General features: G+C 39.5%; 1 protein-coding gene across 1 annotated transcript in view; it reads left to right on the top strand.

Annotated features, from left to right (window-relative positions):
• Positions 1–217: 217 nt before the first annotated feature.
• LOC139442764 (inactive tyrosine-protein kinase 7-like) overlaps positions 218–25,334 on the top strand; it is a 136,396-nt gene continuing 111,279 nt past the window's right edge. The window contains exons 1-2 of the mRNA XM_071223658.1: positions 218–366; positions 6,655–6,957. Coding sequence (XP_071079759.1) covers positions 303–366; positions 6,655–6,957 — 367 coding nt within the window. The 5' untranslated portion in view covers positions 218–302. The remainder of the gene's footprint in view (positions 367–6,654; positions 6,958–25,334) is intronic.

Here is a 25,334-nt window from a genome sequence, read left to right as displayed (position 1 = left end):
TTTCATTTTCATCACTATTGTTTAACTAATACCTATAAGTTACATGTAGATTGATATTGGATTCGTATTAAGCACATTGCCACACATCATCGGATAATCACAGCTTTCTAGCGTATGCAACAGACGCATTACATGGGAACTATTTTCTTCCGCCGCGCTTGACGGGCTGTGCTGCGGCTGTGAGAGGCGGCTACTTTGAGATTGAGTGTAGGGTCGATCTCAAGGCAAGTCCACATGAGTTTGTTTAGCGTGTCTTGAGGAACTCGGTGCTAGAGTGTGGTTATGGTCGTACTCTGTTGGACATGTGGTCATTTTGGCTAAATTATACCGGGAAAATGTTACTTTTCACTTTACTCCTCGCAACAGGTAAGTGAACCATTGTGCTGTAAAAAATGTAATGTCATATTATTTAATTGTTATACGCCGGCGAGCCCTTTTATACCCGTCAACAGTTCCCGTGTGCTCTGACAGATTCTGACGTATGATAATATTGATTAAGAACATATCTATGATAAACCATATTTAGCCAGCTTACCGCTACCTCTTGACATTTAATTACAAGGAGCAATTACATTATAAGTTTCAAGTGCACTGATCCCTAGTTTTTGTGTTAATTAATAAGCTGAAATTTTGTCATATTTTTACATTGAATTTTTAGACATATATTGTCAAGTCCGAAATTGAATTTGAATTGCAAAGATATCGGTTTAAGTCTTACGTATTCAAATTGGTAAGAATGGCAATATGATTTTATGGACTTAGAGGTTTTACTATGACTGTAACAACTAGATTTAAAGATAACAAGAGGTACATTAAATGTTTGTCTAAATAAACAGTATCAAGTATTTGCATATGGGCTTCTTTAAGTGTGTTGACTTGTTGCGATAAACTATCGCGAGGAGTCATGATAATCTCGTCATATTGTCATGAAGACTTGTGTCTGGAGAAGGTGATCTTGGACTGCATGTAAACAGTAGTGTCAGAGTCTCTGTCCTACACGGCAAACAAGGTACTTTGGTCATAACTCGTGGATCACTAGAATATCGAGTTTCTCAAACGCTCTGCCGAAAGACATGCTGTTTATGCGGACGCTAAGTCTCACATACGTTATAAAATTTTATGACGAGCTTGTCGCGTGGCGTGTTCTTTCATCTTTCTTTTTTTCTCTTTACATAAATAATAGGCGTCATTACATTCAGTTTCTGCTTCGGATCACTGATGTTTGCTCCCGTGGTGCTATTGACGTCTCATAGACCACAGAAATTTTACCATCGTCTGATTGAGGGTGGAAAATGTGCGATTTGGATTTTTTAGCCGAATTTGAAAGGGAAGCACCGAGACTGAGCACAGTGACACTGGTTAAACCAAGGTTTTTTCTGCACTGCGCATTCACAAGCCTTCCTAAAAGCGGGCACATCTTTCAACACCACGCTCATTTGCGCCGGCGCGAGCGTCTCTAGCATCAGTAATACGCTAACAGGTCTAGGACATCGGGGAAAGCCAGTCATCTTCTCTCAACCGAGATACAGTCTGCACCATCAACTCATAACATGACCGCAGTAATTCTCAATTTGAGTTAACACTAGACCCGTTAGACAAACAGATGTTGACTGCGCCGTCTTGGTCGCTGAGCAGGGTTGTAACGTGGATCTGTAGGCTATAGGAAACAAATACACCACGGATGTAGGTTTAATAACTGTATCGTTCCACTGGGAGAAATTGGCGTTAATCGTAGTAAACTATAAGTGGTACTCGGCTAGCGTAAGGGAGGTGTCTGTTATGTCGTAACGTCGAGGTATTATTCATGTTAAAGCCATAAAAGTAAAAAGAGGGGATACAGTGGAGGTTATTGCATCGGATGCAACTGTATTTACAATGAGCGCAATAACAGCTGGCCTCTAGCTCAACGCTCTCTGCCAAACTTCCATTCAGACATTTTTACGCACAATTCAGCTTTTCTTCAAGATTTGGATATTTTTTCTTCGGAAACGATTCCCAATTGCTAACAGCCAAATCGGGTGATAATTAATTCATCCAGGATGTAGCAAGTTATTAAAATCCCTTCAGCCAGACGATGGACATGAATGACGAATCTTGCACTGGCGGCCAGTCGAGCACGTGCTGCGTGGTGTCATCACCTCTGTAGACTTACGTCATCGTTACGACATCACCCGTAACCCCTTGTAATTACCTTTTATGATTGTAATTCGATCGATCCGGAAATTGCATTTCAATGACAGTTTCCTCTTTGTTCACCATGAATAATCCGTTCCCCTCTACAGTCAAAAATTTGTCCGACAAGGTATTGGATTACGGCAACAGTTCGAATTTTGTGCTGAAGAGATTTTCCTGGGTCATAAATATCTCTTGTTGAGCATTAATTGTTTATTTTGCCACATTCGGACAGTGGAACCCAGACAATCGAAGCTCGATTGCACTGTGATAGGATAACTTGGCGAAAGATTTCTGAGAAAATAATACGATACCACGGTGTGGCCATACATTTTCGTCTCCCCATGTCTTCCTTTAATTGGTAGATTACCGGCCCGTGAGGTATTGCACAGGTCGTACTGTGGGATATCTGTGTGTATACAGCGTCCAGACCCACCGTTCAGGCCAGTAGATGGATATTGACATTCCGACAACTAACATGTGATGGTAATTATCATCAGCTGTTGGAGCTGGTAGACGGCGAGGTGGGGTACGGGGGCATGATAGAGAGCAGACTGGACACCCCTGGAAGCGTGTTTGTCCAACTGCCGACTGCTAAATATGCGAGAACAGCGGTCTGTGAGCCAGCTATTTCTCATCTTGTCAGCTCAGATACCGCGGAGAAGACTTTGCTTGTTTTGACGTAATAGTTTGGTTTAACTTAGTGCCGTGTATCCAACAGCTGGGTGGACGACTTCAAATAAATATTATTAATGGTTACTTATCCTAATGGTTAAAGACTTAGGTTCGTTCGGTGATTAGGAAAACACTTGTGTTTTAGGTTGAAACTGTGCTGCCAGGTGGTAGATTGAACATGTTTTGGAATCCATGCAATTGGATTCTAAGTGTTCGGTTTAAGTGATCTATATTCTTGGTAGAACTTTCATTTGGAAAAATATCCTTTAAGAACTTCAAATTATTTTTTAAACAGAGAATGTTGATTGTATTTCATAGTTATCAATGCGAAATATTTCTCTGCTGATAGGATATGTATAAACATATATTCTCTAGGTAAATATTAAACATCTGTAGAAAGTCTTTGTGATGCTCCTTTGTAAAAAGGTATGTTATCTCAGGGTTTCAGCTGTTGTAATCAGAACTAGAAATGTTTTTGTACCTGCTTTTAATTTGTTTATTGATGAATCAAAGAACTGAAACTTTTTCTCAAGATAACTGACACTTTTCACACAAATCAAAAACAAGAAGCTACCCAGTTCTCTCAACCCCAGTTCAGATTTAGCTCTCTGTGCGACATGATGTTCTTTGTTTTGTGGATTTAATTAGCAGACCTCATTTAAATGTTTCTTGTTTGAAAGTTGAAACAGCACTTGTGTTGGACTTGATTAGACAGGAGGGGCTACACCTGATAATCTTAGTGCCAGATTAGATGCAGAGAGCGATAGCTTGTCAAAGAACTAGAGAGAGGCTAGTATTTTTAGACCAAACCTGCACTTCCGTCTTTTTTTTCCATCCACTTTTTGTGGATGTTTGCTTGTTTTTCCAAACAGATCATTTCCCGACTTGAGGCCTATACTCCGCTTGGGGTTACCTCGAATTCTTCCATTAGCTCGTGGGGCCCTCGCGGAGTTCTCAAAGTCATCTTAAGTAACGCAGAGTGTTTAGATGGTACTAAATACCTGTATCAGGGGATCAGCAACATAGACCATCTGTTCCTCTACAGCATGTGAAATGTTCAAAGTAACTTTCTAATATTTCATTGTAGATCACTTGAGGATTAGACAATCAGAACCAAGGTTGAAAAACGCTTTGACTGGCTTAGCCTCTGAAACTGATGATAAAGGAGAGATGTTTAACACCCTCACAGGCGTAGCTTTAAAGTGGCTCTTTGGCTACAGAATCAAAGCTTACGTGGTATTCATACATACATAGTAAGGGTAGACATATAATAAACAGTTTACCTTTAAGCTTTGTTTGAACCCAGGATCAAAGATGGCTCTCCTTCAAGCCTTTGTAAAATAATACAGTTTTGCCTAAGGGATTATTTGATGAAGGTAGGGCTGAAAATATTACCTTTGTTTTTGATAATATCTATAGCTTTTATTTCCCTGTTGTTTGTTTTGTTTCTTGGCTGAATATAATTAATCTTATCAGACCACACCAGAACGTGTTTGGATCAAAGCAAGTATATAGTGGTAAATTAATTTTTTTGTGAACAGCCAACTGAAAAAATAATCATTTGAAACAAACGAAATTTTGTGAAGCACTCAACTACTTGTACTTGAGGTTTGCTCACAATTATCTGATATATGATATACTCTATTTGATCATTTTCAGATTCAGATGTTATTAATGCTTATTATTAGCATTGTACTCATTCTCATTAAAATCAGACCTCAGTTCTCACTACCGCTAAACAGAGATCTGAGGACATCCCATTAGGGGTCACGTCAGAACGACCTTTCATCCGACCAGTCAGATCATCGCTTACCAGATTATGAAAGTGACAGTCGGAATGTGATTTCTAATCATGCAACCACGAAAACTTTAACTCCGAATGATAGTTACGGGTTTAACGACTGAATCCATAGAATCCAGACCAACTATTAGCCATTCCAGAATGTTCTTTTGTTCAGGTTTCAAATTTGTAATCGAGAATTTGTCAAAATATGTTTCGAAGCGTAGTCGCCAATTTGAAATTAGTGACGTAAAGCACGAGAAAGCTGCCTTCTGATTGGTCCTTCCATTGGGCGGTCAAAGTTCGCGCAAGGTCGGTCTGATGTGACCTGTAATGGGATGTCCTCACATCTTTGTTTAGCGGTAGCAAGAACTAAGATCTGATTTTAATGAGATTGCATTGTACTGTACAATGGTATTTCAGTATTCTTCAAGTGTTTCGCTTGTCATGGTTACCTCAAGTCGTAGAACTATGTCTGGCATAGTCATAGAAACTTTAAAAAGGTGAAGGAATTAGAGTTGGTTTTGTCTAGCTTTACAAGTCAAATCAGTTAGAGTGAGCTATGGTCCTGTTGAAAGCAGAAAGATAAGATCATGGCCTGGCCATGAGTCTTGCCAGTAACTGCCTCACCAGACCTATAGGTACTGTATAGCGACCTAGCAGAAAGGCTATATACTGTATACTGACCCAGCGGAAAGGCTATGCATAGTCGTATACAATGTGTTTGTTGTCAGTCTCAAGTCTGCCCCAGTTTGTGAATGGAATTGGGTCAGAGCGGAACCTAAGATCTAGTCTCTAAGACTGGCATTTGGAAGTGGTCTGCCTAGGTGTACAAATAAACTGGTAGATCTGAAATAGTTAACAGAGAAATTGGGTTAAGTGAAAGTAATAAGAGTCCTTGACTGACAGTGATGGTGTTTTGTGAAAGCAGAATGTCTGTGGCCCTCTTTGGTACATGTGGTTTAATTGTTGATCAAAAATGTTACAAGAGTTCCTGAATATTCTTTATTTGTAAATAATTCATTTTCAATCATTGCATCCCCAAACTCTCACATTTATCATGAAAATTATTTATTTTATTTACACTACACACTACCTAGTTATTAGCTCAGTGTACCAAGATCCTTGCTAAATAAAAGTAAAAACCCCTTTCCATAAAAGAAATCTCTGCTAAAATCAGAGTCCATTGTAACATTTTTACTTTATCATAAGCATGTGTTTATAAATATATCAAATAGCAATGATACTGATCAGTGGCACCCATCACAAACACATGCAAGGGCAAGTCAGTTGGTCGAAACATTGTCTGAACCATCCTCTATTTATTCAGCCTATTTGTCTATTATTGTATGTATATCTCTTTGTGTGGGATGTCAGAGTCTTCCAGATATGTTGTGACTATCCCAATCCTGTCATAATGGCACCAATGTCTCTGTACATGAGTGTGGGGCGTGGGGCAGTGGGTTGGTCCAGATGATAGTTTGATTGCATGGCATTCAGCTGTGTTGAATCTCAGAATGAGTAGATTTTGAGGAATCCTTGGTTTCATCTGTTACATGGCTGTAGTTTTGTAGAAAATAGTTACACCCATTCATGTTACCGAGTTGGTATTTGCTTCGCTCGAAAATAAGGAGTGAGTGAGTATGATTTTACGCCGCCTTTAGCAATATTTCAGCAAAATTAAAGCAGGAGACGCCAGAAAGGGGCATCACACATTGTAACCATGTCGGGAATTGAACCTGGGTCTTCACCGTGATGAGCGAACGCTTTAACCACTAGGCTACCCAACCACCCCCAACAAAAAGATCAGCCTATATGACTAGGGGTGCAATAATTCTTACAGCAATGTTAGGTAGACAGACTGAACATATTTTCCAGAAACCGGTTCGACTATGAACTGGGGAGAGACCCAGTTAGAACTTCTCATGGCAAATAGCATGACTGATGATATTTTTTATTTAAGCTGTACTTGGCATCCTGTGCTATGAATGTGTCCTGTGGTAATATATGCTGTATTTCTGTTTCAGTGGTCCTTGAATGTAATGGCCAGGACACGTTTTACTTCAGCACCAAGCCCCGGGACTTGGATGTAGTGGAAGAGACAGAGGTGAAATTAATGTGTGACGTGTCCAATCGGCGACACATAATCTTTCAGTGGATAGAAAATGGCAAACAGATTGAAAACACTACGAGACGATTCCAAGAAGATAGTAATATGCGGATTTTACGTGTATCTCGAGATGAGGACATTGGCCCCTTTCAGTGCATAGCGACTAACGTGACTACGGGATTCTCGCTTCAGAGCCTGGAGGCACACCTCAATATTCAATGTAAGTACAATATACTTTTTGTATCGCCATCTCACACCCCACTCAGTATTTACAGTTATCACGTTCCATTGGGACTTCAGTCAGCTTCGTCCTTTCCCACACATGGTTTATTGTGAAGGAATATTTACTCCAGATCCAACATGTCGAGGAAGTTTAAAATCTGCATTTGAAGTGGCTCTTGACCAAGAATTGAAATACTTGGCCTCATAAGATGCATTTCAGTGCTAGAGATGCGAACAAGGTGTTGTTTGCACCCCATGGACAATATGAGGTATATTTTGTATGTAACAAGGTGGGATGTATCACCATCCTGACTCAGCTGTATGTACAAGTGTCAGTCATTCACTAGCTTCATACAGAGTGTGCCTGTTTATACAGGGTACAAGTGTTGGAACATGGCGATTGGATAATATATTTTATAGATCAGACTATGGTTGACTAATAAGAATTTATTGTTGATTTTCTAAAAAGAATATCTTGAATGAAATTAAAACGAGTCTTAAGTGTAGTAGTGTATTGAGCTGAAAGGATATTTAATTTGTGGGATTGCTCTATCGTTAATACTTTACATCTCTGACATGTTTGTACAGTAGTTTAAGGACACTATGGGGTAGCTCAGTGGTTAGGTTGTTTGCTCATCACACCGTCGCATTGAGTTCTTTTCTGGAAGTAGGTGGTATTTGTGTATCTCACTCAAGGTGTTGATGCTGAGATGTAGCTTGATGACGCCTTAGCAATGTCGGGGCACGGGTGTCCCCGTCGTCTAAGGTGCTGCAATTTGCTGTGCAGAGTTGTGTCCCTGTTCACACCAGGAGCCTATGATCGTGGGTTTGAGCCCTGGTTATGTTTCTAGGTTTGTCGTCACCATACCCATGCTGGTGTCTTTAACCGAAGTCTGAGACCTGCATCACTTCTGGCTTTCCTCTCAAATTAAGCTGACACATCCACTGTTTGAATATTGTATGTTTTATTTACATTGGGCAATTTAACTAGTGAATTTCTTGGGCTCAGACATAGCTCGGGATCAATACTTTTATAAGCGCTAAAGTTGGGTATGTTCATTTCTGTGTAACAGCCCGCAAGACACAGTCAATACAAATATTATCTGTATGGGGAGTTGATAGCCTTTTAAGTTTTACTTAAGCAATACTTGTTTGGTTATCAGATTGACAGACTGGATTGAAAAGACAGAAATAAAACATAAATGAAAATGATGAAAAATTAATTTTCAATCGGTTTTGATGGTTTAGAAAAATAACAAGATGTCATGACAAGATACAAAGAAACTGCCATTGTCTTGAAGCAACAACTGATGAAATACACAGAATGATGTCTAGCCACTGCAAGCATATGGTGAACTTTAGTAAATAGCTGTCATGGTTTCAGATAGTAATATCAGTTTTAGCTTTTAATTTCCACTTTAACTTACGTAACGTCATGTGAAATAAACAAAAAGATTCAGATACGGGGTAGACCGCATTGGTCAAATCCAACTAGTTTGCAGCTCATTTCGGACTTGTAATTCATAGGAGATATTAACCAGTCCCTGAACATTTTAACTTTGTGACTAACAGACCAATAGCTGTGTATCTCTCAGATATGTAAATTTGTTTTTTATTTTATTTCAATCTATCAAAGACAGCTTGTGTGGTAAAAAATCTTTCAAACATAAACTAAAGCTTGCCCTAAATATGTCTGATAATGGTGGATCCTTGTCCGCCTTGCTGCAATACGAGCCTGTGCAGTAGTAAACGTGGTTGATAGCCATCAAAGGTTTTACTACACATACCCTAGAACATGGCAGGCATTATATCACATATGTGACTGAAATGTGTGACACATGCACCGGCTTTATGGCTCTCCCAGTCCGTGTGGGTAACTGGCCTGCCTACCATGAATGAAGACTCACATTGCCCAAATTGTTTATGAAGTGAGACCAATGATAATGGGGCCATCCAGCTAGGTTGTTACAAGGTATAATGCCCCGAACACAGCCCAGGTCAGGAAGTAACACTGCTGGCCAATGATCTCCCACTGGCCTGTGAAAGTACTGGCAATATAACTTAATATGTACCTGGACATTTTAGGAGGTATGCTGTATTAGATCAGCATGGAGGTGATATGCTTAAATACCCTAGAATAGAAAGTGTCTGGGATCACATGATTTGTGTGTTCAGAACAGTCTTTGGTTTTTACTGTTCTTATGTTTCATGAACCAAAGGAAGTACATTGGTTTGACTAAATTTGTGAATAGATAGGTGTAGGCTTAAAAAGTGAAAACTAAAACATACTACTCAATGTTTGCTAAGGACCACACCTTTGACTAAAGATGACTATTTTGGTCCTTAGCAAATGTTGAGTAGTATATATAAAGTAGAATCTGATGTACCTACTAATGAATTGCAATATTGTTTATTATTGTTTAAAGCCACTCTCAGTACTATTCCAGCTATATGTCGGCCTTGTAAAATACTATTGTTACTAGTCAATCACTGGATTGTCTGGTCCAGACATGATTATTTCCAGACCGCCGTCATATAGCTGGAATATTGCTGAGTGTGGCGTTAAACAACAAGCCAAACCCAAAAGCTATTGTTACTAAACTGTACACTGGCATATATCGGCATAACTTCAATCAATAACATTTTTAGTTTTAACCCCATTTTTTCAGACACTTTACTTGTTAAGAACAACCTCGCACTAGTTACTTTGTGATTTGGGTGTAATGTGCACAAAATCCTGGATCCGCCTCCGTAACTACCGAGTTGGTTTGGCCCAAGTGTCATCTTGTGATTCTGTAATGTGTCTCCGTAATGGAAAGTCTTATCAGTCATGACCATTACACTTATTACAAGCTTGGCTTAATTATCCTGATGCCTGAAGTGTATGCCATGCTTCATGTATATTTGAACTATGGTCGGATGGCTTTACGTGACTGAGTGAGAGTCACGCTTCACTGAACATGCCAAAGGTGAAAGGGTGACTTGAGGATAAATTTGATTAAGAAATTAGATATTGAGATGTGTTTACGTAATTAGCTGGAATTGAATATGTTGATATCCTGAACTTTAGGGTGTTAATTGCTAATTTAGTTTGGCTGTTTGAGAATGTTTGATCTGTTTGTACCTTGTTTATCGACACTAATGGTTTGGTAGGTACTTCATCAATATATAATGAGATCATTGAATTTGAGCTGTGTTTTCACTGCAACATTCCGTCACTAGGACTTGAGAACCTATATATAAACATCAAATATTAACATCTGATGTTTCTAAATAGACTTGCCAAAGGGTCATAACAAGTTGTGATACATTCATCCTGTTCAAAGGAAGGAAATTAGTGCTGTTGAAACACTGAAGTTCTTTGGAAGCATAGATACCGGTTACCATGTCTACCAGAACTCAAGTAGAGGTATACTTATGGGGGTAAATATAGAACTCTTATATAGATCAATATACAACATCCAAGACGAAAAATGAGAATTCTTTTCTTATGTCAGATCAATCTGATAGCACATATGAGGAACATAATTTGTTTATCATAGGGTGAATACGCTATTTATCAACTAGCAGGCCAGTGATAAGAAAAGACACCCTGGGGAGGTGAGCTAAATGGTGATGGACTGGATGTGGAAGCAATGCCTGATAGCTGGATGGTGTTGAAGACGTACCCGATGAGAGCCCAATAACAACAAATTGATGTAGTGGGGAGAGGGAGAGCCCGTTCATCATATGATCATCTATAAACAATATGTCAGCCTATCAGCGGGCAGCCATATTGGATGGGTGTTGAATGCTGGGATAGGTTACCTGTAGGGGCAACATGGGGATACAGACATGAGGCTGATAATCGGACAGGGAGCTCTAGATAATTATTTTGACATTTTCGTTCGGTGTCACATGGCTTGTATCTATTTGTGAGGATTTCTGATGTGCGGAACCATTTCAAACAAGCTGACACATGGTGGTGTGATCGGTAATATGCATGGTTAATATGACACTAATATTAGTTCACATCAAATCGGTCATCAATTATGAATCTTTTAAAACATTGATGACAATGATAAGGACGATGATGGAAATTTTTGTAGCTATTGTGTTGCATCCTCATCTTGAAGATATAATTTCAAAAAATTTTGGGACAACTATTTCCTGCTGTAAATTCTATAATGTTTGTTACTGTTATTTTGGAACAAGAGGAGTGCTTATTGGTTGGAACAGGATGTAAGAAGCAGCTTTACACATGTAACAGTGGCTGGAAGAGTATTGACGCTATAGATTTATAGATGTGGTAGAAATTGAGAAGGTTGAACATCCTGTATTAATTGTACTGCCTGATTGTATTTGACTTTGTATTTAGCAGCTTGGAGAGTGGGTTAATCCATCTTACCTCACTAATCCCTATCACACCACGCAGGCAGAAGGACGGCCGCAGATTAAACTTGTGTAGGCCTGAGGCAGGGACTACCATAGTGGTCATCACATTGAGCAATGACATGGCTGCAGGCGGCCACAGAGTGGTTACAAACTAATAGCTTGTTTAATTTGTCCGCGAGCATGTGAATGTCACCGAATGAGTCAAAGCGCGATAACATGGGGGTACTAACAGAATTCTCACACTGGTCATTTGGGTCCAGCCAGGCGTTAAACTCAATCCTTTGATGTAGAGTTTGTTTAATTATTATCATGGTGATGCATTCTTGTAGTATTAGTCCTATTCATGTTCTTTATCAACATTGTTGTAAATATGTCGAAAACAGGATTAGAACGCTTGTGATGTAGTTTATGTGTCACATCTCGGTAAATAGATATGTGTTAGCCAATTCAGCCTTCCATCGCTCTACGTCCGCCAGGAGCTTCAAAGTGTTTCATCATTTAAGCAAATCAGGTGCAGTTTTCAGGCCCTTGTGCCAATGGGATCAGCGTCTTGAGGGCCTGTCTTCAAAATTCTGGACAAATATAGGATGATTAGCAATTATGGAATCAATATTTCACACATTGAGAATGCATAATGTACAAGTTCTAAGCCTGTGATCAATCATACTTTACAGGAAGTCTTAATATTCATAAAGTCATTATTTAGCACACAAGAATTATCTGAATTTCATTTTTCGGGCTTTCATGGTAAATGTTTAATTAAGTTTTGTAATGTAGAAGCTGGCTTCTATTCGTGTAAACATCTCATTTAGAAGCTAGAGATTCTTGCACAGTTCTAGGCTATTGTAACACCATTAAAGCATGGGATTGACGTTACGCCGTCAGGGAACAGGTAAACCTATCAAGAGTTTATGTCCATAGATTCACCAGAATATGTTTTTCGGATGCAGCAAATGCTTATTTGCAGGAGGAAAGCCTGATGTATGTCATTGTTAAAAACAATCTTTCTTTGCACAAAGCATGGCCAGACTTGGTGTGTTGGTCGCGTGTTCGCTCACTTGTTGACATAATATTCGACAGTATGAGCAGATTTATGGCATAATTTGCAATGTGCTCGCGTTTTTTTACTGCCATGCCTATGCAAGAACAGCTGCTCAAGCAAGCACAGCGTACATATATGTGTTTTCTCTTTTGAAATTGTTTGTGACTCTCTGAGCTGTAGACTACTCCGTCTCTGAAATAGTCTTTTTATTTGGCTAAAAGATGCATGTAAAGTGAAATTGAGGAGCTTATATGGCTCATTAAAATAAACTTTATTTTGTTTTACAGGAAATTTGTCTCAATTTATAAAACTGTTGACCAGTTTGTCATGGTCAGACTTCAAGCATCTGTTGTGATATTATGTGTGTGTGTGGATTATACTTACAAACATGGTCACGGTTGAACTGGCCATGACATTTTTCAGGTCAAATATGTCATAGATTTGTCAATGTCCTTTTGAGTGTTTTTGGGTAACATGGTATAAGACTGTCGGGGGTCAGACGCCATGTGTGTAGTGGAGCAGACGGCAACAAGGCATCTGTTGCAGTCCACTGTGGCAGTGATTGATTTTGTTCAAGGATTATAAGTTCATATTTTGTGCTCAGAGAGTCATCTCATGAAAAACCCATTTCCTGTGCCTTTGGGCTGCCTGTTCTGAGTTGAGTAATGTTTTTAAGATGGATGACTCCTTTGAGTCTACTCTAAGAGTGGGATCCTGAATACAGCATGCCGGAAAAAGAAGCAGAATATCAGAAAAATTGGATGAAAATGTTGCAGTTTTGTCGCTGTGTTCATAGATTGGGATCAAGGTCAAGTTTTTTAACTGTATGTGTTAGATAAAACGTGTTGATCTAGTAAATGTCATATTTTCGGTTAAAGGTCACGAAGAACAATTCACATTACAAGGGAGACAATAATCTGTCCAATCTGTGTCACAACCGGGAATATGATTGATTTCAATTGAACTGGGCAGACATCTTCTTTGGGAACCATTTGACTGTGAATGACCCTATATAGCATAGGGCTGTCCATTGCCACAGGGGTTGGGGGGAGAAGGGGAGAGGATTGGAGGTAGTTAATGCCAGTGGCAGCCTGGCTATGATATGCTTGTCAACATCAAAGAATATAAATGATTTTGCGAGAAGGTCTCCGATGACTAATTATTCGAGATAGCTCAAAGTGAACAAGGGCTAGGATAATCTGGTGGTGTGAATCGGCCATGGACCTGTTTGATAAATGATCCATCCATGTTGAATGCGACCCAGTATGGTGGGAGAGAGGCAGTGTTGACATTGAAAAGCCTTTCATCAACCTCTTTCTGGACTACATACAAAAAACACTCCACACCTCCATAGAAGGTTTATGAATATTTTATATACCATCTTTGTAGTGAGAAGGTTAGTTTGTACAATAAACACCTCTGAAATGATATATTGAAAAAATATACCTTGACCGCCCTTCATGTTTGTTTGGCTGTCCGGATGAAAGAGTTTTTGAGTTGTAACAGGTTTATCAATGCTACATGTGGTTTGCTATTTTTTCATATCAACTTGATGGGCTTTGTCCTTCATATTCTCAACTTTGCTACTTTGGAAGTAAAAACTGGTTGTATCTGAGTGTTAGATGATGGTCCATTGTAGCATATGATTGATGAGAATGCTGGAAAAACTTGCTCTTGTCAAAAGTTAAAAATTACTTTCAGTGTTGACAAGATAGAGGTGCAGGGAGTGCACGTTGGAATTAAATCTTTCCATAAATGTTGACTTGTAATATAAAGCTCATTTGCCAATGATTCTTTGTCGATTGGTGCCACTCTTTAGTCAACAAAGGGAAACCAGTACAATCATGGATCCTGTGACAGAGAAAAGAGTGATTACAATGGCCTAATTCCATTGCTTTTGTGCTCTCAACCTGCACTGTTTGCTATGTGGCCTGCAAACGGAGACCAGCTACTTTTGGATGAAATTTTAATCATCATAGTTCATTTTATCCTGTAAAGGTCTTTTAAGTTGTTGTGCAAAATCAATAATTTCCACAAAGTAAGATTTTTAAAGTAACTGTCAAAAACTCTGTATGTAGAATTTGTCCTGAAAATCTGAAAATTTTAGATTTCTTTCTTCGGTTTAGTGAAAATTATGTTCCATTAAAGGTAATTATGGAAAGATGGTTATTAATTGACATCTTGCCAGAATGCCGACTCATTCTGCTTGTGCTTTGATGCATAGGGCTTCTGTCAAAAGAATATGAAGCCATACAAAAGTCACATGTTGTTTTCAATTTTTGACATTGTCGATTTGATGGACATTGTATTTGATGGATAGATTTCAATTCGGCACATTGTGAGATTCAAGAGACAAAGAAAAAATTATGTACACAGGTAAAATGTAGTAAAATATTTTGTGTAATTCACTTGAACAGAAAACCTCATGTTGATGTTGAATAAATGTTTTTTAATGAAATGTTAACACCACATTGTATCAGAGTAATTGCAGATTATGAACAGAAATCATAAAATATAAGCAGGACAGTCCTTGATATTAATTTCCGAAACATAGTAGCTAGGCCACCTAAAGCAGACGCCATTATGCCATTCACCATCGCATGTCCCATGATCCGTCTGTGTGATACAACAGACTCATAACCCCTTTGACAAATCTGTTATCACCTCTCACCACTCAGCTGGACAATGCGGGACTTATATCCTGGTTTGTCCAGTGGTCAGTAGGAACACGCGGTCCTCTGATGAATGGAGATCTGGCCACTTCTGTCACGAAGCCTCTTGTTGCAGATTAGGGCTGAAAGTGATGACAGTGTACTGCTACAGATAGTGTAGTTCCTTACTAGGCCTTTCATCAGCATTGGATAACATAACTATTCCATTGCCTCATTGTTCTTCTGCAAACATTTGCAGTTGGGTATCTGGTAATAGTTGTTGCTGATCAATGTGAGAATACTCTCATAAGATGGCACTGATCAAACAGAGTTAGTTTCACTGGAGGGAGTTTTACTTTCCCTTTGTTGTGTCTTGAAAGGTCTGGAATTATTTGTCTAGTTTTATGTTCATTTCCGCTCTTCAAGTTTCCTTTTCTTAATTCTTGCTGTGAAGTTCATGATTAATAGAAGCTATTAAATGACTAATGCAGTTACACACTAATTAAGTTCCCTGTGTGTTCATGTTTGCATCAGTGTTTGAATATATAATGTCTGGTTTCATGTTTCGGAGACAGGTAAAATATTGTGTCAGACGTGCCTGGCACAAAGCAACAAGCACAAAGTTGAGTTAGAGGAAAGTGATCTGAACAATAATTCCGTCACTAGACATCATGTCCCGAGAAATATTGAATATTACTTTAATCTGAATACATTAAAAGCCCATCAGGAAACTTGATGTGTGTGGTGAGTTAACCCTCTTATGATGTGTATACACATATCCTTGTTGGATTGGCCCCATGTATTGACATTGAAAACTGGAAGGTAAAACACAACTGGAATGTATTTGCTTTTCCATCTTGCATTTCATCCTTCAGGACCCGATCTGAAAGAAGCTTTCATACGAGTGTCGGTCCTGTCATTAAGACAAACTGGTTGAATCTGGCCGAGACTCGGCTCTTTCTACAGAGGTAGCTCAGAAAGGCTGTCACTACCCTTAGGGATTTGTGAAAGGGATTGTGAGGGGAAGCGAGGGATTGTCAACGAATACGGAGGGATTGCCTCGGCTATTTACACCTGGAACATTCACAAGACTCATTGTAGGAATTAAACTGCAAAAGAAATATCAGTAGAATAGAATTATCATTTGGCTCGAGTTGTTTGGTATGGCAGGGCCATGATGTGAGATGCCAGTTATATGCGTGATTTATTGCAGGCTGATATGGTGAACGTGAATGATACACTTTTCCACTGGTGGAGCTGGTTAGAATGGAGGGATCAGAGGTGACACGAAGGCAGAGGACTTTGTAGTACACTGTTATTCTTGTGATTTAAGCTGTCGACAGCCTATGCATAGCTATTGTATGTAGCCACTGCTGGAAGTAAATGTCTCACAGGATGCCAGGGTTGTGTCTCGACAGCTTCTACAGACTTCCTGCTTTCAGAGGAATTATGAAAATAATGGCTACTTTGTTGATGATGTTCGTCTGATGGTTGTGATGGCTTTTTGTGAATGGTCAATAAGTCATTATATATCTCGGAAGGATTAGATAGGAAATGATAAATTATCCTGGTTGGCATGATATTGGATTTGTTGGCACCACAGTTGAAGTTTTCATGAATCAAACGTTCCCCTTTCTACATTGACAGGTCTATTGAAAACATCTGTGGCTGTGATACAGAAGTAATTTGAAAGTAATAATTTTCAGAATAGGAAGTCATTACTGATGACGCAAATTATGCTCTTTGATGTGATGAATAAACAATATCACTCGCATGAGCACACAAAAAATATGTTTATCCAAGAAACCGTGATGCCTTATTGCAGCCACCATTTAGCATATTCCCATCATGCATCATCTAACACCTGCGACTATTGCACGAGAGCTGTACCCTCGGTGAACCCAACTTTCGATCAAATTCAGGCAGAAGTGAGTTCAAAGTAAAGAAAAAGTTTAAGTGAGAATTCTTGATGGCAATATCCGTACTTCTAGATGCTAATGAAGCTTTAATGATGTGTAAAAGCCTTCCCATTTTCTGGTTAGTGTCAGTGTGGAAGATTTGAACCGTTTCTTGCCTTCTAACCATTCCAGGTCGTTCAGAAACAAGTCTTGCTTCAGGACCATTCGGGGCCTCTATTACATGCGTTTCTCAGTCTTACTTTAATTTGTAGCTTGCCTGATGGCAAGGACTCTTAAGCCGATGGATTTTGGAGGTGATCTTGACGAGAGTGGCCACTTGACACTAACTGTGTAATAGTGCAGGGGGAGTGGACGGCCGTGATCCCACTAACAGGGGCTGACATTGGGGAGATTGCTTGACCTTTGTGGTGGACAGGTATTTCTGTCGATGAGGTCACAAGTGTTTGGAGCATATGCATGCTACGTGTTAGGAGTGGTAGAAGCAAGCATCTTTATTTGGGATCTTGGTAAACTGATTTAATAGCTAGGTACTATCTATTGTGTCAATAAAGTAATTAATTTCCTTTATAAATGTGAGACTTTTGGGATTTCTTGAAAATAAAAATGAGTTAAAAATTAATAAGGTGTGAGTGGTTTTATGCTGCTTTAGCAATATTCTAGAAATATTACGGTGGGGGAAATAAAAGATGAGCTTCACCCATGAGGTGAATCGAACTGGGTTCTTTAGCATTACGAGTGAAAGCTCTAATCACTAGGCTTCCCCTACCCCCATGCCCCAAATCAGTTTAATATAAGAGATACTATAAAAGCTGTCGCTGTTGGGAGTGTATTGGCATCTGCTACTGTGAGTTGAACAGAGGATTAAATATCCCTTCAGGCAGGGTTGGATGTGGGCCAGGGAAGGTGGTTGGGTCAGGATGGGAGGGTGGGAGGAGACTTGGGAGGGACAGGAGAGGTACTTTGATGACATGGTGTCAGATCTGCCCATCGCAATGCCATTCATAGTTCTGTTGTCCCATTTCCTTTGAGCAAGCCTACATGGCTCCCCCTTGCTGTGATGAGGCTGGCTAAGTTCGGCTGATGACATGGAGTTGGAGTGCTGATTAGGTACATCCCTATTTGTAATAATTGTGTGATTTCCTCATCGACATGCCGGTCACCGCGAGGTCCCAGGGGTACACAATAACAAACATATCTATTGTCAACTCCTTAGTTGCATGCATGAGAAGCATGATAGGTTACTAGTTTAAACGGTATTCATTTCATAAATGATGAAATGGATCATTGAACAGGTAACTAGACGCCCATATACTCTGCGACATCACCATAATGGTGTTTGCCTCCATTCATGTTTACCCTCTGAAGAAACACAGTAGGTGTTGGATGAAACACAATATGCCCCTTTCCCTTTCATTATTTCCCAACGCCTACTTTTGCTAATGTATTTTCATGTGATTAGATTTGATCAAATCCTCATGAACACTGGGACACATATGGAACGGATTATCTTCATGTTGTGATAGCCACACTGACCATTAAACCAGCGGCTATATTTCCCCTTATCACGTTCTCCCCATGACAATACTGATCCTGTCCTCTGCCTTTCAGACTAGACTTGCACAAGTCTCTAAGGCCATAATTATTATTATAAATCATAATTTCTAGATTATGTAAATAACAAGAACAAGTTGTCCCTATAAGAGACTGGAGTCTGTACTGTGCACACATCTAGACTTGACTATTAGGAGGAAAGAATTACTACACATGCGTGGACTTTTCTTTCGGTAGAGCCTTGGAGCAAGGCTACCTTCAGACCTACTCCTGGGGTTGTGGGGAGGTGATTGTGGGTGTGTTGGAAGGCAGGGGTAAGCAGAGGGGGTGATGATTGTGTGATTGGGAGACAGGAAAGGGGAGGATATTGTGGTCTTGGTTGTGTGTTTTGGGGTGGGGGTGGGGAGTGATTAGGATTTTAGTGTAATTAGGAGGCAGAGGAGTATGGTGAGAGGAGATTTTAGTGTATTAAGGAGGCAGAGGGCTGAAATGATGGGAAGGTGATCATGGTATTGTTGTGGTGGGAGGGAGGGAGGGACACGAGCTCCTTCAGGGCCAGCTTTGTCCCCCACTAATGTTTCATCTCTCCTTGAGATTCAAACACAGAATAGTCTGGCCTTTCCATTCTTTCTTGTTCTCTTCTCTCCCGCCTTGTCAGCCTAGGGGACCTATCTCAGTAGCTAACTCATCATTCAGGGATTTTCTGCCTCAACTGAGTCTCCTAACTTCCACAAAAAACATGATAGGCAACCTGTGACCTCCAGGAGAAGAACGGCCCCAATTATCAGGTTTTCGGCTTTCAGACTAACACAAAATGATCTCATGCTGTCAAAATTCCAGCCTTTTCTTGTCTTGAAAATCCCTTTGAAATTTCCCATTGTGGCTGGTGACTCGAGACGAAATCAACAGACGGGGGAATTAGGCCGTTGAATCCAGTCTCGGTATTCACACTGTTTTCACTGGCCATATTTTGTGTTTACCAAGTAATGTGGCCTGTTGTACCCGACACTTGAAGCTGAGTTGGTGCAAATTGCTATGGTTTGGTTTTACAAAGAAAGTTTGTTTTCAATTGTCCTAGGATTTTGACCATGATGTTTATGGAATGGATCATTTGATATTGACTGTAGCATTCAGGAGGGATATATCTCAATTAGGTTAGAGCTGGAGAATAGTTTGTGAATTCAGGTATAGTAAATCAATTGATCATAAAATATTCATGAAGACAATCTATTGCTGAAAAGACGCCTACCTGTCTTAGGGGGGGAATGGGTAGCCCAGTTGTCTAAGGTCAGCAATTTGCCCTGCAGAGTTGCATCCCTTTGTCATGCCAGCAACCTATGATTGAGAGTTCGAATCCTGGCTCGCCCCGATACCTGCTAGGTTTATCAGCCCCATAACTCTGGTCGTGTTGAGAAGCAACACATCAGGCTTTCCTCCCATTAAGCTGACATGCCGTGATATTACTGAAATACAACAGCGTTAAGCCCAACTCACTCACTCTACCGTTCTGACATGTAGATACATTTCCACATGGTTAAGGTCAGAATAAAATACATTTGATGGATAAAACTTCTGATTATATCTTGACTGTCAACACCAACTGTGTAGCCAAAGTGGAATTTGTCATAAAGTCCTCCTAATGATATAATAGAAGGTGAAATGTCAATAAAGTTTGGCGATACCTCTATGACAGGAACCTGAAATCGGCATTAGTTACATCATCACATACACGTAACAGTGACTTCATTCATTGGCTGGAAATTAAGTCATCATGTGTCAGTGTGGAGTTACCTAATCACTTATCGTTATCTGCTGGCTTCAGATTTAATTACTTTGTAATCAGGGCCTATCAACAATCTAGCTTGTGGAGGACAAGGGCTCCATTATCAGAGGGAGACCCTCTTGATCTGATGCTGTGTAGACCACATGGTTTCAATGGGTGATTTCCTCCTCCTGGTAATACAGTTACCCGATGATGTTACGTGTCTCAGTATGCTAGACAATTTTGTCGTGTGTGTGGAGGAGGGACGCATTAAGTACTGGTTGCAATCAGGAGTTGATTGGCAAGATCTGGTTGGCTTTGTCATATTCTGAAAAGAGGGAGACATTACTGTGTGCTAACAAGAGTTGATTTGGAAGATCTGTGTTGATGGTTGCTAAAAAATTTCCCTTCCTTTCAAAAATGATTAATGGAGTAAGTTATAGGTAAAGGTTATGAGGATATTGTAAATAGTTGATGACATCACCAGATTTTCTTGAATTCATCCAAGTAATATGTAGATATTAAGACAGCAGGGAGATTATACAAAGGAGTTGATACTAGTCAGAGTCTTTTTCTCGCCTACAATGGGAAGTTAGATTGAAACATTGCACATACTCAAATGAAACAATATCATCAATGAGACAAGTAGCTTTTTACTTGAAAGACAACATCAATATATATTTTTCTGCAAAAGAATTACATTCCTTGGCCATCCTCTATAGCAGTCGAATGCAGGAGGTGTTGAATGGCTGGTCTATGGTGTTCAATATACTATGAGAAGCTCCATGATGTTGAATGCTCAAGGATGTTGAATATACTATGATGTTGAATGCTCAAGGTTGTTAATATCCTATGATGTTGAATGCTCCATGATGTTGAATGTTCCATGAAGTTGAACGCTCCATGATGTTGAATGCTCCATGATGTTGAATGTTCCATGAAGTTGAACGCTCCATGATGTTGAATGCTCCGTGATGTTGAATGCTCCATGATGTTGAATGCTCCATGATGTTGAATGCTCGGTGATGTTGAATGCTCCGTGATGTTGAATGCTCCATGATGTTGAATGCTCCGTGATGTTGAATGCTCCGTGGTTGTTGAATGCTCCATGATGTTGAATGCCTGTGTTATTGAAGTCAGAAACAACAGCATGAAACCAGTCTGTTTATTATATAATTTCCCCAGTATTGAAAAGGTAAGGTGTTTGCAACTATTCACAATGTCAAGTTAAGATTTTGTCACAACTATTGCAGCCATAAATTATGGCACACTTTTCTCTCAGATTATTGCTTACATCAAACGATAGGCAAATCCCAGCCTAATCGGAATAGCCGATGTATTCAATAAGATCAGGCAGTCATAACTGGGTGATACTGTTTGCTGTGGCATGGAGTGTCAAATCGCTTGTGTTTGGCCTCTTGAATAAATCACCAGTATTAGATAGGTTGCAACTTTGATGTGTCCCAGGTACAAAGACTCATGGGAAATGGAGAGAAAGCGTGTGTTTGAACGAGCTGAACTGGGTCTGAGTTACTACCACGTATGAAATAATGTGAACCACGATTATTTGAACGTCATTTAGAACAAGATGTTTACGAGGAATTAGACCCAATGATATTGGATGCAGGGTCTTCTTATCTAGAGGCAAGAAAGTCCTTCGACATCGTCAATCACAATGCTATGATGAGGCCCTTCCTATTTAACACGATAACACATTCTCGGGATTAACTGTAATCCACTCCATGTTCACTGCTTGGATACCTGGGAAACTGTCAGCGACATTTCAAGTGTAATATGTCTGAATTAATCAAGTCTCTTTGATGTGCTGCCTGATTCAGTGATTTTGCAGTATTTTGCAGCCCTGAGTACTGTCTTGGCAAAAAGTGTCAATTTATGTGGCTGTTGGATCCAAGTCATTTATGAAGTTATTTCTTGAAGCTATATTGCTTGGACTCATGCACACTTTATATGCTTAGACTCAGATCTGGGTTTAAGGAATTAATTCAAGTAATACACTTCAGCAAGAACTGACATAGAGTTACAGAAAAAATATATATGTTTTTTAAAGCCTTGCGGTGAGTGAGTTGGGTTTAACACCGCTTTTAACATTATTCCAATTACATCACGGTGTGTCAGCTTAATGTGGGCGGAAAGCCCAAAGTGATGCAGGTCTCTGACGTTTTCCACTTTAGTGAAACCCACGAGCATGGCTATCGTGCTGACAAACCCAGAAACATAATCGGGGCAAACCGGGATTCGAACCCACAATCGTTAGGTTTCTGACGTGACCAAGGGATACAACTCTGCACAGCGACTCACGGCGCCTTAGACGACTGGGCCACCAGTGCCCCCTTAAGCCTTACAGGCTCATGGTTTTCTTAAATGTCATTCTCACATAACACGTTACTGTCAAGCCTAAACACTGGGCGGCAGTGATATTGTTTGTCTGTACAAGACCTTGGGGACTTTCAAAGCAGTAGATGTCTAAAAACCACCTTCCTTCCGTCATGTTAGTTAATAAAAATAGACTGATTTCGAACACTTGCGACTGCATCCATATTTATTGTTTTAGTATGGACCCCAAATATTTGTTTGTTTTAATAGGAGATGGGAGGGATATTTGGCAAAGACCTCACACGTAACATGATGTGCTAGAGAAAACAGATTTCTCACTCGCAAATGACAAGGGATGACATTATATTTAGTGAGTAAATATAATGTGTTGTCATGGCGATATTAACAGTACTAATGAGCACATCCTGGTAATTATAAAATAATCACTGATATCTGTATTTTGGTTTAAGCATGCATGGTGTGTGCTTGTCTTCAGCTCGGGTGGTTTGTACGTGAGGTTGATGTTTACGTGGAGGTGATTGAAAAGGGGGATCGTCACGTGGTGCCAAATGGTTGTTGACTTCAGCTTGATGTGTTGGATGCTAATTGATAACAAAGTGACAAAGTGGTTATACTTCATTTGTGAATGATGATGCAGGTAATGGAAATTGGGAAAAAAACAAAGCGGGGATGTTTGTGTTCAGAAATAACGTTATAAGTGATTTGATGGGGCCATTATTGTATTTTCATATCTGTTTATTCAGATAATGTTTTTCACCTTTATCTTGCATCTGGATGGCATGTTTCTGAAACATCAGTCAGAACACGTCATGGAGACAACATGAAAGGCAACAGGAGGTCTAGGTTTGTGTTGTAATATTTGAAGCACACAGAAATATGTTGTATATATTTGGCCTTGAACCAGTGTGGTATAGGTGCATCTGTGTTTTGGTATTGTTCTTGTATCTATTATATTTCTTAGATTCCTTCTTGATAGGATTTGGATATATATTTCTGTATGATATAGTTCAGACATTTTGTTTTGGTCCAGATGGCAGTTTTGATATAGTTCAGATATGTTTGATAGGATTCAGATATGTTTGATATGGTTCAGATATGTTTGATATGGTTCGGACATGTTTGATAGAATTCAGATATGTTTAATAGGATTCAGATATGTTTTGATATGGTTCAAACATGTTTGGTATGATTCAGATATGTTTGAGATGGTTCAGGGTCTGGTTGGCTTTTGTTCAGACATTCCTTTTTCAGCATAACCGAAACACATTTAAGCCATTTCTGATGTTCCATATTGCTGGAAACAGATCTCATTCTGATGTGACCAAGTGCTTCGCTGTATGCAGTAGGTACGGGGTAGGTACTGTAGGGATGACTGACTGTACACTCCAGCCTGCACACACAGGACTAGGTGATAGATGGTCGGGAATCAGGTATTTGAACTCTAAATTGGATTAACTTGTAGGCTTGAAGGAGTTTGACCTCTGTGTAGCTAGAGTGGGTGGATCAGTCATCATGTTACGAAACTATGCACTGAAATTTATTGTAAGCTTGATGGCTATTCTGGTAGGCCCTTGACTCTGTGTAAGCAGTTTGGCTACGATACAATGGTCCTTAAGAGCAGAAACAAGTTGTGTTTGCCATTTTCTTTTGATGACAGATTGTAAATCTATAATTTGAAATAGTTTCCAGTTGTTCAATTTATCATCCTGGCAAAAGTCTAATGGAGAGAGAAGAACAAACAGTAATCTGGAGATCATTTCATGTCAAGCAGGACGGAGCAGGGAATATGCTTTAGATTATATATTGCGGAGATCCATTTCGTGTCAGATTATGATAAAGTTGTCAAGAAAAGAGAGAGCTTAAGTCTAGTGTAAAGTTTTCTCTGATATTATGTTTATTTTTATGTTATTTATGTCTTGGTGTTCATATTTCAACATGTCAGTATAATGTTTCCTATGAACTTCAGTTTGTTTAATTAAATAAGGAAATGTATTTAAAATTCATTAAAAAGTGTATCTAGGTGATATAAACCAGAACATGTTCTGTTAATTACAGGAATGATGTCAAATAATTTATTATACACCAGCGTTTAATTGAAAAACATCAAATGTGCGTTTCTGCAAAAACTCATGAAATTAATTTGTTCTGGTTGCGTGAGAGAGAGCTTCAAATGAGGGCAATGTTTTCTGTGAGCAGACTGGAAAAAGAACCAGTCATGAGGAGAAGACTTGGATCAGTATATATATCAAATGTCACTGTTTCTACATACACTTCCCTTTCAAACTGACACCAACACATGCCCAATCCAAAACAAGGTTCCTCAGAGTCCTCCGATTTCCACTTAACTCCCAAATTACTTTAAAGAATACATGGTTTCTTGGATTTCACTGAGCTTTTTCAATGTGTAATTGGCCTTGTGATTGTTTGTGGATTATTCCAGTAGTATTTTAGTAGTTATTTTTAGTCAATGATGCCTCTTATCGAGATAACTAAATGAGCTGGCTGTTTTTTGGATGAGGTCGGTTTGATGTAGAGGCACCATGTGGGCTCCACAGGCAACAGGTAGTGTAGGTATTTGTGGTGGGGGATGGCGGAAAGGCATGGAGGCAATCCAATTTATTGCTTATTTCATGTTTGTTTCGAGGTAATTATGCCAAGCGGTAATTATTCAGCCGATTTTTAGACCTCACACTGCCTTCTTTGTATAGTTCAGTATGGCAA

This window comes from Haliotis cracherodii, unplaced genomic scaffold, assembly GCF_022045235.1.
Source record: "Haliotis cracherodii isolate W230 unplaced genomic scaffold, xgHalCrac1.p SCAF_5, whole genome shotgun sequence".
NCBI lineage: Eukaryota > Metazoa > Mollusca > Gastropoda > Lepetellida > Haliotidae > Haliotis > Haliotis cracherodii.
Note: the sequence above shows the minus strand (reverse complement) of the source record. Positions and strands in the feature narration are given on the sequence as shown.